This window comes from Bos javanicus, chromosome 1 (genome assembly GCF_032452875.1).
Source record: "Bos javanicus breed banteng chromosome 1, ARS-OSU_banteng_1.0, whole genome shotgun sequence".
Lineage (NCBI taxonomy): Eukaryota > Metazoa > Chordata > Mammalia > Artiodactyla > Bovidae > Bos > Bos javanicus.
In genome coordinates, this window is record NC_083868.1 from 57,047,030 (window position 1) to 57,062,112 (window position 15,083).

At 48.4% G+C, this 15,083-nt stretch overlaps 1 protein-coding gene across 3 annotated transcripts; it reads left to right on the forward strand.

The window, feature by feature from the left end:
- Positions 1–282: 282 nt before the first annotated feature.
- On the forward strand, positions 283–14,731 carry TAGLN3 (transgelin 3). 3 transcript variants are annotated; one of them, XM_061391361.1, is made up of 5 exons: positions 283–588; positions 911–1,092; positions 2,272–2,446; positions 12,851–12,953; positions 14,264–14,731. In XM_061391361.1, exons 2-5 carry the CDS (start codon positions 913–915, stop codon positions 14,403–14,405), a joined length of 600 nt encoding a protein of 199 aa, XP_061247345.1. In that variant the 5' UTR covers positions 283–588; positions 911–912; the 3' UTR covers positions 14,406–14,731. The 3 variants fall into 3 exon arrangements, with proteins under 3 accessions (XP_061247345.1, XP_061247256.1, XP_061247163.1); XM_061391272.1 differs by having other exon boundaries at positions 343–598; XM_061391179.1 differs by having other exon boundaries at positions 345–1,092.
- The last annotated feature ends 352 nt before the right edge of the window (positions 14,732–15,083 follow it).

The window sequence follows — 15,083 nt, forward strand, 5'->3', positions numbered from 1 at the left end:
AACAGAGGCACAGAGGTTTCCCACCAGGATGGAAGTTTCTGGATGAAATCCGCCTGGCAACAGAACAAGCTGAGCGTTGCAGCTCCCAGCCCCGCCCCTCCCGCCCCACCAGACAACTGTTCCCCTCCGGGCAGGGGCAAAGTGGTTTGGCAACTCCTGACAGATGGACAGCTGAGAGAACGGACTCTCCCACAGGCCCCGGCCCCTGCGCAGCTGTGCGCGGGCCTCGTGCGCCACGCCGGCTGTCCCCCGGAGCAGCGGAGAGAATCGTGCGGCTGAGAAAGCAGCTCTCCGCGGGAGGGAGGCGGGCGGGCTTGACTGACACCCGAGAGGGCTGGCTTTTTGGAAGGCTCTTAGCAACGGCCCTGGTTTGACCCTCCTCAGCCATGAGAAAATCGAATCAGTGTACCCTTCTCCCAGGCGCTTGTAGCATCAGCAGCGCAACGTCAAGGGGGCCTTCCTCCCTGCCTGTTAATTACCTGCTCTCTCCCATCTCAGGGTTCCTGCCTTTGCAAAAGTGCCTCTGGGAGGAAGGAAGAAACGACTACCACCCAGCCCCCTTACTGCCCCGGGGCTTCAGGCTTGATTGTGAGTCCTGGTGCGTCGTTTCGTCTTATTGATAGGCGGGATTGAGAGGTGGCATCCATCCCCCCACCCCCCAGCCCCTATCCCCCCGGACAGACAGGGGCTTTATTCTAAGAGTCACTGGCGCGTGGCTGCGCTTTTCTCTCCCGTTTGTAGGTGAAACCCCAGTGACTTCATTGGCTCCTTGATTTAAACCACGCCCGGCTGTCTGCCCGCTTTGCTGCTGCCGGGCCAGGCGGCCCAGCCACATCCCAGCCCAGGGTGCAGAGAGCCGGGCGGGTGCTCTATTGTGTGGATGCCTCGCGTGTCCTCTCTTCTCTTCCAGAGATGGCTAACAGGGGCCCGAGCTACGGCTTAAGCCGAGAGGTGCAGGAGAAGATCGAGCAGAAGTACGACGCGGACCTGGAGAACAAGCTGGTGGACTGGATCATCCTTCAGTGCGCCGAGGACATAGAGCACCCGCCCCCGGGCAGGGCCCATTTTCAGAAATGGTTGATGGACGGAACGGTAAGGACCGGCAACGATCCTAGTGGATGAGGGGCGAGCGGTGCGCAGGGAAGCCCTCCAGGGTCTCCTCTTTTCACGTGAGGCTGGCTGCCAAGCTCTTGTCTCGTGGGGATGGAGATGGGAATGCCTTTATCTCTTCGGGGATGGACGATCTGGGCTCCCTGCTAGAATTCCCTCGCTAGATTAGTACCCTCCGCCCATCCCAGACATCACAGCTTGCTTCTGAGTTGCTGGCAGATTGGAAGCCCTTTTGCTCTTTACAGCGAGAGTAGAGATAAGTATTTCCTTGAGATCTTTCCAGCCTTCTTGGTGCATCAGCTCCTGGAAGGGAGATGAGGGGTGGGGGGGAGGGGATTCCTTCCCCCAGGAGTAATAGGTTGGTTATATAGTAAAACAAAGGAAGGGGTGGAGGAGTAGGACTCACCACCTTCCCATTCTTCCTGGAGCTATCTGCCTTGGGGATGCTCAGTGCCTGTCTGTTGAATGGATGGATTCTCATGAAACTGAAGGGAATCCTTATTTGATAACTGCTTTTCTAAGGAGGTGCTGCTGTGTATTTGGGTGGATGGGGACCACAGGCTCTGCTGATGCCAACTAGCCGGTCTTTTCCCACAGGCTGTGATTTACTGTTACATAACTGCTGTCCCAGGCTTCTGTTGGGTTATGCCCAGCGCTTTGGTTATAGGTATCTGGGGGGAGCCACCCGGTTTGGTTCCTTTACATATCATTAGCCCTTACCCGATGCATTATTGAAGCCTGATTCTGATCTGCCTTTTGATGGAAGAAATAATACTATATCATTCTACCTCTCTGGAAGCCACTAACTCATCCCTCCATAGAAAGCTTGAAATCGTGACTGCATCACTGCACACATTCCCTCTCTAAACAGTCTTTCCCTCACCCAGAAAAAGGAAGGGAGGAGTTAGGAGGGAAGAGGATTCCCAAGCTACTGGCCTCATCACGGTCAGGAGCAGCCAGAGGATGGGTTTTTGGGATTCAGTGTGGGAGCCTGGCCACCCAGCTCAGAGCCCATGCCTTTCTGGGGTGCCAGATTGGCCCAGGCCCAAACCTGTAGTCTGTGCCCTGTGGGGGCCAGGATTTCACTTTGCATTTAGGGACTAGTAAATACAAAGGGAAACACTGATTCTGTACCCCCACCCCCACCCTTTCCTTCTTCAGGTCTTGTGCAAGCTGATAAACAGTTTATACCCACCAGGACAAGAGCCCATTCCCAAGATCTCAGAGTCCAAGATGGCTTTTAAGCAGATGGAGCAGATCTCCCAGTTCCTAAAAGCTGCGGAGATCTATGGTGTCAGGACCACCGACATTTTTCAGACCGTGGATCTGTGGGAAGGTAAACAGCTTTCTCGTGCCTTCCGCTCTTTCTCCCCTCCCCCACCCTTTTGCTTTTCTCTTTGTGAAACCTGCCCACAGTGTTCTTCCGTGTGCTTCCATGCGTGTGTGCACATGTGATTTGAGAATGTGAGAGGATTATCAGCTGTCACCCAGGCGCGCTGTTTGCCTCCTACTTTGTGATGTTCTATTGCAAGTGTTCCTCCTCTAAGGAACACACACCTCGGGACACAGCAGGGACCCCGCAAACTAAAGGCATAAACAGAAGCCTCTGTGGAGAAGAAGCTAACAAGGTTGCATGGATGCCTCTCCTTTCTTTTACTCCTCCCACAACATAATTTTCTCTACAAATGATAGCTCCTGGAGGGGATGGGGGTCGGCAAGTATGCTTCTGACTCACCAGCAGCCAGGGTTATAGACAAAGCTGCCTGGCACAACTTTGTCATTCAATCTGAGAAATAATAGCACCCCAGCCTTGTATTAAATGATTACTTGGGAGGTTGATGACTATGCCTTGCAGATGTGTATTTGCTCAGAGACAGTGACAAATGATTTTTTCTTTTATAGTTGTGAATTAAGAAATCTAACAAGGCATAAAAAGGAAATCAAGTTTCTAGACATATTTATCAATCCACCACCATTAGGGAAAGTGATGTGGATGGAGATACCACCAGAGAATTTGGGACCCACGGTCACAGGGCTCAGAGTCCCCTGGAGCCCAAATGTACACTTCCATCCAAGCAAGTTTTTCCACACCAGGCCTGCCGCGGTGAGGAGAGGGAGGGACTTGTGTGAGCAGGGCTACCACGTTGACGCTTCACTCTCATACTCATTGTCACCAGCTGTCATCGGTGGTTCAATCAACAGGATACTCGGGGCAGTGGCCCAAGTGGCTCTACTGACAATGAGAATGGACAGACTTTCCTGGGATCAGGAGACAATGATATATGAAGGGGTATTCAGATGATGGTTGAACCATATTTCTAGCAGAGGACCATTCTACTAAACACCTTATAAAGAAGCAATTGCCTCCTTAATCCTCACCCCCCGACACACACCCTGTCTCCATGTCATGCAGAGAACTGGCATTTCCTGTTTCCTTCACAGATGAGTACTTAAAAATCCTAGGAGGCCGATCAGTTTATCAGTCATGTTTTGCTATTATTTAGAAGCTCAGATATTCAGACCTTCGGGCCAGGCCATTGAACCTCACGGACACTAGCCTCCAAATCCCCACAGAATGTCATCGTTCAGCGTTAGTCCCTGCTTTATAGGTCAAAACTATGCTGATTTTTCCTTGCTAATAATACCTATTGCTTATCAATATTTTCCTCAACACTAGGCACAGTACTACTGCCTTTCTGCATAATACCAATCAATTCTCCTAACAATTCCAGGAGAGGGGGTGTTGTCGTATGACTGGCTAGTAATTAGCAGAGCCAGGACTCAAACCCAGGCTCTGTGATGTCAGAGTAGGGCCTTCACTTGTCTGCATGCCATGCTTTGGCCAGCATGCTATTTCCTTCCCCTACACCACGAGTGTGCTGTTGAGTCATAACCATGAGTGAGGAGATGAGGAGGAGAGGGAGTATGATTCAGGGCTGTGTGGGACGGAAGGTGAGAGCCCCTGTGCTGGCAGGTTTGTGTGAATGGAAGGGGTCCCAGTGAGTCCCCCCACCCCACCGAGTACAGGAAGTATATAGGATAAGGAAGAAACTGGGAGGGCTGGGGGAGGTGGGGAGCCCAAGGGTGCTTTTCTGTGCTGAGGAGGCTTTGCTTGTCTTTCCTCTTTTCCAAAGATCACACAGGTGAACTTAAGGCACAGGAGGTGCTAGCAGTGAAGGGGAGGAGGACGGGGGCAAGGGTTCCCTGATAAGTAAAGTAGGTGATGATGATGAAACTAGAGCTCACCCACAATTACTTATGTATATTGTACTACCTGCCCCAACCCCAGGCATCAGCTAGCTCTCAGGGAAGAGGGAAGTTGAGGGGCATCAGTGTGACAGCAGGAGCCTGAGATGGGGTGGTAGAAGGGTGGGCTCCAAGGCAGGGTGATACTCCTAGAGAAAAGGGGAAAAGCAGACACTCTGAGGTGGACAGGTGGGCTCCCAGGGCAAAGAAAGATGGGGCTGTAAAGGAAATAAGGAAGGCAACTGATTACTGCTAGGGCGCTGTGGCTGAGATGCTGTGGTCAGGAGAGCTGGCATAGAACAGATACTTCAGAGTGTCTAGAGGCTCCAGGGCCTGGTGGGCCCCTCCATGGAGGGACAACTCAGGACTGAGGTTGGGAGATTCATTCTGTGTGCTAGAAGGGATACTTGACATCCCCCAGGAGCCTTGTCTGCAGCTTGGGCTGGTTACCATACAGTGGAGCCAGAGGCAGGAAAGTGAGTTACTTTGAGCAGAGATGGGGGAGCGATGTGGCCCTGGGTGAGTCCAGGAATGAAAGCCATGGAACAACAGCACCAACAAGCATGAGGCTGGATCCTTCTGCCAGAGCTGCTGGTCCCCTGCGAGTCTGGGGATGAGTGAGCTGGAGTCTAAGGGATGCCGCTGGGCAGGCTGGCAGGTGTCGATATGCCTATGTGCGTGAGAGGGTGTCCATGTTTGTGTGCTCAGCTATTGGACGGGCCATCCCCTTAGCTTAGTTTCACATTCTTCTTGCTCTTCTGCACCTGACCTGTGGTTTTAATGCTGTCATCAAATTTCACATTACTCACATTCACTCCTGATTCCATGCATTGTGGTCATGGTAGCTGTGGCTCCAAGGGGCCAGCCCTCCTTGCCTGGGTACTTCTCTTCCTTGTCTGCAGGCACTTTATACTCGACAGCTCTCAGTGCCTTGTCTCCCCTGCTTGGCATCTTCCTAAGTAAGGCGTCTGCTTGCCCATGGCTGCCCAGTGACTCTGTGCTGCTCTTATGTCGCAGATGAATAAAGCCGCAGAAGCCCAAAGCTTGCCAAATGCCTTCTCTTTTAGCTTCAGTTGTTTAGACAGGCAGACGCCCCAGAGGTATCCTCTATCTTGAAAACCCTTTTAGATACAAGGTGAAATGTTTGGAATGGATTTGGGGGCAACCAGGATAAAAGGTTCAAGGCCTTAAGAAGGAACCCAGGGCTAAATGGTCTAAAAAACAACCCAACTACAGAGATACAGATAAGGTTACTGGAGTTCCCCTTGAAGGAAGCTGGGTGACCTGTTCCTTTCAGTGATAGAGGAGCAGTGAGGGCGGCTTAGAGCCATGGAAGGAGAGGTCTTTCTCATGGATGGGAGAAGGTGGATGCCTGGCAGGTTTGGGATTCACCCCAGGTCCCTGGAAAGGACGGGTGGGGCCATCTCAGTTGTGACTCTGAAGAGCAATGGAGGTTAGTTTTCAGCATCTCTTCTGTGGAGGGAAAGGGGGAAGAAGAGAAAGGGAGGAGCCGGAAAAGGAGGGGTGTCTGTGTGTGTAAGAGATAATGCATGAGAGCAAGTGAGTGTGCTGGTCACAAAGCGTGCAAAGGAATGTCACCCTGGAGGGTAGGAGAGTGCAGGCCCCTAAGTCAGAAATTAGACCACCAGTTTCAAACCTCTGCTCCACCACTTACCAATGAGCTTTGCTAAGCTTCTATTTTCTCACTTGTAAAATGGGAATAATAGTGTCTATTTCACAGGGTTGATGTGAGATGTCAATGAGACAATGCATTAAAAGTGCTTAGCGCAGTGCTTATACTGTGGAAGAGTAGACCATAAAATATGATAGCAATTTTCAAGTTACTATTATCATTGTCTCTTTAAAAAGACTAACAGAAAGTGAGGGCAGCAGGAGCAAGGCTGGAAGGGAACATGTTCTGTCTGGAATGAATGGACTTCATTAAGGGCCTCACACAGCGGCCGGTAGGGTTGCCTGGATGACCTTTTCTCTCTCTGTCATCTCCAGTGGCTTCACCTCTGGTCATTCTCCAAAACGAGGGGTCATCTTTTGGGTCTCTTTATTGACTTTTTTCCACCTCTATGGTCATTACCCTTCATGTTTTTCCCATGATATACATTGCTTTGCCTATTCCAAACCGAGGTGTCTTGGTACTATGGGAAGAGCGTGAGTTTTAGCGTCATGCTCCAGACCTTGGTTAGACTGCTTAGTTTCTCAGAGGCTCAGTTCCCTTCTATAATCAGCTCTTCCCTTGTAGGATTCTTGCAAGGATTAAATGTATAAAATGCCTAGCGTGATGCCTGGCTAAGGGACACCTAATAAACATTGGTTTTTTTCCCTCTGCTGTCAATCCATCAATAAATACCCTTTTTGGTTCCCATGCATAACCAGGCAAAATGAGCATTAGACACCTAGAATTCTAGAATGTCAGAGTAGACAAGACTCAAAGATCAATCAAATCTGATCGCTCTTCCCCATAATCCTACTGATGAGGGTCTGGGACACATGGTTTTATGCCGTCTTCGTGTTCCCCTCCTTGATGACTGAGTGTTGGAGAGGTTTATACTGGGGGTGGAGTGCCTGGAATATATTCCAAATATGGAGCCATATATGTTCTCTGGGAGGTGTCACTGTATGTGTCATTCCTCAATAGTAAGAAAAGACGAGACTTTTCACCCAGTCTGAGAGCTGTTCAGGGACATTGTACAGTACCCGTGGTGACTTGAGACATTACAGAAATGCCTGCTGCTTGAAGCCTCCTTTTCTCTCAGAGCAGCCATTACTGCATTTATTCCAGGCACTGCTCACTCTGGTGTGTGGCGGGCTCTTCCTTCAGCAGTGGTCCTTCAACTGCAGTGTGCACCAGAAAGAACCTCCTGTCAGGCTTGTGACAACCCAGATTACTGGACCCCAGCCCCAGAGTTTTGGAGATATTAAGTCTGGGGTGGGGCTTAGGGATTTGCATTTCTTACCCATTCACAGGTGATACTGCTTCTGCTGGTCTGGGAACTCCACTCTGAGAACCACTGCCCTACAGAATTTTTCAGCGAGGCAAGGAGTATAAATTTATAAAGCCCACAGAGCAGCCCAACCTACCCTCTGACATTTCACCCTGATTTAAAGCAATAGTTTTCTACCTTGAGTGGAGAACTGAGGGTTATGCCTAAGTTATTACTCAGGAAAATAAGAAATGTTTTTTTCATCCATTGACCGCTTTCTCTATAAGTCCCAGAAAGATTGAAAAAAAAAAAAAACCACCCAGTATTCTAAGAGCAACAAGGTGGAGTCAAGAATAATGTAAAATAAAAGTAATTCCAAAGCAAGAGCTTTGAATGTAAGACTGCATTTTAGTATTGAAAGCAGAGTATCCAACCTGACTATACCTGCCCAGATGACTCCTCTGGCCTTATTTCTTTCTCTTTAACTTTTTGTTATTTTTTTCTACCCAAAGACATGCATAAGAGAATGAAAATAATTTTAAAAATTAAGGGAACAGAATCCTTGTTCAGGTATCTTTTTGGTAAAAGCCTTCAAACTCTATGGGCACTGGGGTTCCTTATAATATAGAACCCTTGGCCCATCCCCCCGGACATGATCCTTTAATCGCTGGATTGTAAGACCATACTGGGGAGACACTGCGCTGTGATAAAGCAGTAAACAGGGAACAGAGTGCTGTCAAGTAAGTTGCTTTAAGAGATTCTGACAAGGAAAGCTACCTTGCCACCATCTCTTTTTATAATTGCAAGTCTAATATTAGTTTCCCCTATGATAGGGGGCTGGAAGGGTTCAGGAGCCTGATTAAAATCCTGAGCTGTTATGTAAACTCGGCCCCTCTCTTTTGTGTATCACTTTCCTTCTGTGGCCAGTGGTCTCAGATCACCACCTGGACTCTGAGCCTCCCTGGTGGCTCAGTCGGGAAAGAATCTCCCTGCAATGCAGGAGACTCAGGTTCAGTCCCTGGGTCAGGAAGGTCCCCTGAAGAAGGAAATGGCAACCTACTCCAGTATTCTTGCCTGGGACAATCCCATGGACAGAGGAGCCTGGAGGGCTACAGTCCATGGGGTCGCAAGAGTTGGACACGACTTAGCGACTAAACCACCAACGCCACCTGGACTCAGTCTCATTCATACACTCCCGGCATCTAGAAAAGTCCCAGCACCTAGTTGGTACTTTAGAACCATTCTCCTCCTCCCCCTTCTTCCTCTTTCACCCTCTTTTTCTTGGAGAAATAGCCTTGAACAGCAGTTTCAAGCGGTCTTGTCAAAGTAACTAGGGGTAGTTTTCAGGAAGCAAAGCAATTCCAAGCTTCTGAGGTTCTGAGCAGCCTCCCCAATGTGGATTTAACTATTGATGTTACTTCTGACTTTGTGAAGAGTAGCTCTGAAGGAAGCAGTTATGGCTTAGCAACTTTAATTTAGTACCTACCACATATCAGACATTGGGATGTTTTTAAAAATTAAAAAAGTATAGTATTGGAGGCAGTGCTTGCATGTCCATCTGGCTGCATCAGAATCATCACAGGAGATTGTCCCAGGGTGTGAATTTTCAAGATCCTCAAGTAATTCTGATAATCGGTCTAGTTAGGAGTCACCAGGTGAAACCCATGTTTCTTAAACTTGTCTGATGGCATGAATCATATGGAAAGATTATTAAAAATACAAACTCTCAGGCCCCACCCAGGACTGCCAGATCAGTCCCTCCAGGGAATGACCTCAAATTTCATGTTTTTTTTTTAAAGAAAGTCAGGAAATTTTTATATTTTTAAAGTGTTCCCCCAACCTCATCTGATAAATAATTCCAGAAGCTTGGGAAACTATGTTCTATAGCAGGCTGGGTTCTAGGCAGATGGATGTGCGGTTGTGATTCAAGCAGTTTAGCTTTTGCGGCTTTATAACTGGCTCACTTCACAGATCTTTCCCAACCTCACTGCTCCTTCAAACATTTCAATGTTTGACTCTCAGTGACAGGAATCAACCTCCAAAAACAGCCCGCTTCTACCCAATAGCACTTGATCTGAGCTTCTGAACTGGCAAGAGAAATGAGGCTGGAATAGAGGCTCTCTTCCCATTTGGTTCACCCAAAATAGTAGAATTCTTTCCAAAGTGTGCCTTTTAGAAAATAAAATAGACATGAACTGGTTGCAGAAGGCAGATTTCTGTTCATTTATATTACTTAATCTTGACAATAATTATTTTAACTTGATCTGCAAACTGGTGGGGATCTCTGGGCCTCAATTGCTTTCTTTTGCTTTAATCTGACTAGGGTTGAGAAATTATTCCAAACAAAACAAAGGTTTGAGGTCATTTGAAATTTGTGCCCCAGATTTTATGGGGATTTTATGCCTGTGGGAGATGGCAGTGTGGCCTCCTAGATTGTTTGTGGGCTTTGCCTTCAGACAGACCTGAGTTAGAGCTTGGCCCTGATTTACTTGTTGGGTAGCTCTGGCAAGTTAATTAACTTTCCTAAGTTAATTTTTCCATCCACCTTTTGGGAGGAATCATATCAAGTCCATGGGGGTCGGTGAAACTGTTAGTCACTGAGTTGTGTCTGACTCTTTGTGACTCTACGGACTATAGCCCGTCAGGCTCCTCTGTCCATGGAATTCTCTAGGCAAGAATACTGGAGTGTGTATCCATGCACTTCTCCAGGGGATCTTCCTGACCCAGGGATTGAACCCCAATCTCCTGCATTGCAGGCAGATTCTTTACCGTCTGAGCCACCTCTTCATAGATGGCTCTAGTGGTAAAGAATCCGCCAGCCAATACAGGAGATGTAAGAGACATGGGTTCAGTCCCTGGGTTGGGAAGATCCCCAGGAGGAGGGCATGGCAATCCATTACAGTATTCTTGCCTGGAGAATCCCATGGTCATAGAGCCTGGTGGGCTACAGTCTGTAGGGTCACAAAGAGTTGGACACGACTGAAACGACTTAGCAGCAACAGCTACAAAATGGAGCTCACAATCACATATAATGAAGTGTTTTTGAAGTGAAAGTCGATCAGTTACGTTCAACTCTGCGACCCCATGAACTGTAGCCTGCCAGGGTCCTCTGTCCATGGGATTCTCCAGGCCAGAATACTGGAGTGGGTTGCCATTTCCTCCTCCAGGGGATCTTCTGACCCAGATATCAAACCCAGGTCTCCCGCATTGCAGGGGGATTCTTTACCAGCTGAGTCACAAGGGAAGCCCACGAATACTTGAGTGGGTAGCCTATCCCTTCTCCAGGGGATCTTCCTGACCCAGGGATCGAACCCAGGTCTCTCACATTGCAGGCGTATTCTTTACCATCTCAGCTACCAGGGAAACCAATAAAGTGTTTAGCCTATCATTTATAACAAATCTCTTGTCTCCGGACCTTTCTTTTTTAAAAAAGGTTTTCCAGTTTTTCCCTGTCTAATGCCTGTTTACCCAGCTTCTTTTGCCCAATCACACAATTTCTTCCTTTTGGACGCTTCTGGCTAGAGGGTAGGGTAGGATTTATAGGTCTACATTCCTGGATATCTTCCCCTTGCCCCAGCTTAGCTCTCCCTCTCCTCCTCTCTGGGCTCATGCAGTGTGTGTGTGTTAGCCCTATGTGATGGGATGGGGGCTGGGTCTATGGTTTAACAGAGCTTGCTTCCCACCCCTGGCACCAGGAAAGTATCTGTGGCTGCTTGCCAGGTGCCAGGCTCCACATTTTCCCAGATCCTGGACATGCCAGATGTGCTGTTTCCAACCACCAGGCACAGATTTCTGGTGTGCTTCCTGTAGAGAGTGGAGATGAGTGACGTACCCAGACCTTTCTAAGCTTCCATGTGCTTCAGTTTCTCGAGATTCTCTTTAATGGCTCACTGCTTGAAAGCAAGCCCTCTCCCTATCTCCTCCCGCAGTGATCTTTCAGAATATCATCATGACAGTTCTATCAAAAAAATGTATCCTATGATACAGTGACAGTCACAGAAATGTTTTAAATCTGCAGAAGAGAGGGAACATTCTCATAACCTCTCCTTCATTTCCTCTCTCTGACTTCTCAGTATCCCTTGGGCCCACCTCCTTCCATCTGCTGCCCAGATCCTCCTTTCTCCACCAGCCCAGCTGTTCCTTGCATCTGGTGTGGGGCTCTCCATTGAGAAAGTTTCGTCCCTGTATGTATTATCCATCCCACAGGGCCTCACAATCCAGGAAATCGTCCTGTGGTTAATGTGGGCAGTGTAGGAGGGGCGGGGACAGAGATGAGGATCTGCTGTCTCTCCCTCCTCTTTGAATAAATGGACATCCTGAGCTGGACTTCCTCTACAGGCCTTAATAGTTTATTTTGTTATAGTTATGCTCCATTCTCACTTTTTGTCAGCCTTTCCCCTGCAATTCTGTATTCTCTGGGGACTAGGCTGCAGCAGCCTGCCCTGGGGAGATTGCAGATGGTTCACTCAGTCTGGAGAGGAACTTTAATGTCTGCCCTTAACTTTCACAGCCCCCTGCTAGGCTGAACACTGCACCTCTCCCCCAGCCTGGGGCTTTAGCTTCTGCGCTTCACGCTTGTGCCGTACGTATGCCTTTGATCTGGTTCTTAATTGTGGGGCTAAGCACACAGTAGCAACTTCCCTTTTCCTTGTCCAGGCCATGTCAGCTGGCTAGAAGCGGGGAGGGGAGAAAGGATGGAAGAGGAGACTGCCTTGTAGGCCAGTTGTCCGCTCCGTGGCTGAAGGGTCAGGGCTCCTTCGGTGACAGTGTGCCCCTTCCCCCTGAGTGAGGGGGCATACCTCTCCCTCACTCCCTCTCAGTCTCTCCTCCTCTCTCCCTCCCTCACTCTCTCTCATGCAAGCCATTTATTTATTATCTCCATTTAGCTCCTTTCAAGCAGCACAAAATGAAGAGCCTCTCACCACGTCACACTGGATGCTCTCTGTGTTGATTTGCTTTTCTTCATCTGCCAGGCCTCCAGCCCAAAGAACCAAGTGAATACTCAATTTGATGCACATGGGTGATTTTAGACCCTTTTAACCCAGATAAAGTAAAAGGAAGAATCCTCCTGGGGTTTGGTGCAGTTCATCCATCCAGTCAATATCTTTGCAGTTTCCTTTTCTCTTTTCAGTCCGGAAGAAAATCTCCTGTGCAGACCCCCACACCAGCCTGCCCACAGCACCTCCCCTCACCACTGCTTGTAGAACCCTCGGAGGCTGGGGCCTCTGCTAAGAGCAGAGACCCACCTCTGTCTGAGCTGCTCAGTTATTGGAATGTGTTATGCATGCAACTGGGAATGGATTAGAACCTGGGGATCTCTGGCATGCACCACATAAAGAATAATTAGTCAGGAGATTTTTTTGTTGTTGTTCCTTTCTGAAGAGTTTGGCTATGGTTGTCTTTGGGCCACTTTGAGGTGTATTTTGTATCCCTCTCCCTCCAGTGTGCTCAACTATAGCCTCCTATGAGAACTTCTTCCCAGAGGTCCAGCCCCATGCTCCTTGACTCCTTGGCCCCGACACACACTTGGCTTTAATCTCTTCATTGGCTTCCAGGAAAGGACATGGCGGCTGTGCAGAGGACCCTGATGGCTCTGGGCAGCGTTGCTGTCACCAAGGATGATGGCTGTTACCGGGGAGAACCGTCTTGGTTTCACAGGTAAAAAGACCTTTCCAGTCACACGCTCTCCCCTTCCCTGGGCCGAGGATGATTTTAACAAAAGTGAGCATCTGAAGCCTTGGAGCTCCCTGGAGGCTGTTTGGACACAAAGTCCAGGCGAGAAACAGGCAAACACAGCCCCACAGCTGAATCTCCCGGAACAAGGCTAGACCTATGCTGCCAGTTCAGGTGAATATACCACCAGAGCTTTTCCTGCTTTTCAGATACCTGAACACTGCAGCTCTGCCCACATTATGTCTCTCCTGAGGCAGAGCAGAACTGAATGGCTTTTCTCACATGTGCCTTCATGTTTGAATTTGGTTTTATTATGAGCCAACTTGCCCTGAATGCACATATTTATTTATTTTCCCACATAATGAAGGTAAAATATGTTTTTATTTGTTGGAACAGTCCTGTCCTCCTAGCATATCCATTAATAGCATTCTCTGTCATTCTCAGAGGTGGCCTGAAGTGGATAATAAATTATATCGTTGTGTCGGTAAAGGGCCTTTTCCTAAAGAAATTTGTTTTGCTGTTTGTTTGGGGCAGAGAGAGGTAGCAAGGGAGCTTAAAGTTAACCCAATAGCTCAGTGGGAGATGAAAAGAGCACGTTGTACAGATAATTGACCCTTCATTCCTCTAATCCCCTCTTCTTCTTGACAGTTTAAAAAGGTACCAGCTTGTGGCAATGTAAATGAACCTGGTCTGAAAAGCTAGATATTGCCAGGTGAAACCCTGGTTTTAGCCCCCATTTTGTTAGTGACCCCATAAAACCAGCATTATTTACTATCTGGCTCTTCATTAAAGCTCGCAGACATCTGTCTAGGGTAAGAAATTTCACCTCCTTAACTCACTACATCCCTCAGCTCTAAGGTGGGACATTCATCCTTGGCCCCGTACAGAAAAGGGTGGAGTGGGATGAATGAAATGCTTACTAAAAAAGAGCTGATTTTAATTTTCACAAGGGCTTGAGGTAACTGGTGAGAGGAGAGACAGGAAAGCTGTCTGAGAGTAAAATCTCCAGAGAAGCAGCACTGGTTCTTTGCTGTGGAAATTCTGGAAATTCACTTAAGAGTAGAGAGGTCGTGTATCAGAGTAGGGCCCGTCTGTGGTAGGGTCATGGCCCAGGTGGTGCTGCAACCCAGGGCAGGGTCGTAGCTCAGGGTAGAACCATAGTTCCTGGCAGGACTGTGGTTCAGAATAAGGCTGTCCTTCTAATCGGTGGCCCCCAAAAGAACATGTCTAACTGCATATCTTGGGAAAGGTTTAAAAACGGAATGATAGTGTTCCCTCTCATTCCCTCTGCCCAGGAAAGCCCAGCAGAATCGGAGAGGATTTTCCGAGGAGCAGCTTCGCCAGGGACAGAACGTAATAGGCCTACAGATGGGCAGCAACAAGGGAGCCTCCCAGGCAGGCATGACCGGGTATGGAATGCCCAGGCAGATCATGTAAGACGCCACGTCCCGCAACCTGTAGTGAGGACGAAAGTGCCGCATCGTGGTCTCTATGATAAAGAAGTAGTTAGTCACCTTCTGACCTTCTCAAAGCCTCCTGCCCCTGGTTTTTGCAAGTGCTGCATTTCTGCTGCGAATCCACGTTGCCTACTGCTGCCACCTCCTGTTCATTTAGAACTATGCAAAGACTCCGCTTCCTCTTCCTCAGCTCCTTTGCCCTAGAAGCCTTCGTTTGTCTGATTATTTATTTATTTATTTGCCAAAAATGTCCCTCCTCAACTTACAGAACGCACCTAATAAACAAATTAGTCTTGTGTCTTCAAATGTAACGTTTCTTCTTTGTCTCTAGGGACTTTGCAGGCAGGGCTGATCATTTCATTCAAGAAGCTAGCAATATGGAATTAAGCTGTAGAAATGTAAGTTAACTTTCAGGTAGTCCTTACAAGGTTATACCGGTCATCTTGATAGTTGCAGTAAAAAGTTTCGGAATAGTTTTGCCCACTCTGACAGCCTGAAGCCAAGAGCTCAAGAACAAGGTCTTTGCCCCCCACATATTTTTTGAGTACCTACCTTATGCTTATTATGCCAGACTCTGGCCAAGGGGTTGGGGGGACGATACAGAAATGAGCAATCCAAAGCCCCAGTTCTTCACGGACTCACGTATAGATGCCCAGAA

What these genes read in the sequence shown, in the direction of transcription:
- TAGLN3 (XM_061391361.1), top strand. Translation starts at nt 913, where the DNA reads ATGGCTAACAGGGGCCCGAGCTACGGCTTAAGCCGAGAGGTGCAGGAG. An exon ending in AATGGTTGATGGACGGAACG is followed by an intron (nt 1,093 to 2,271) that starts GTAAGGACCGGC and finishes TTCCTTCTTCAG; the next exon opens with GTCTTGTGCAAGCTGATAAA. An exon ending in GACCGTGGATCTGTGGGAAG is followed by an intron (nt 2,447 to 12,850) that starts GTAAACAGCTTT and finishes ATTGGCTTCCAG; the next exon opens with GAAAGGACATGGCGGCTGTG.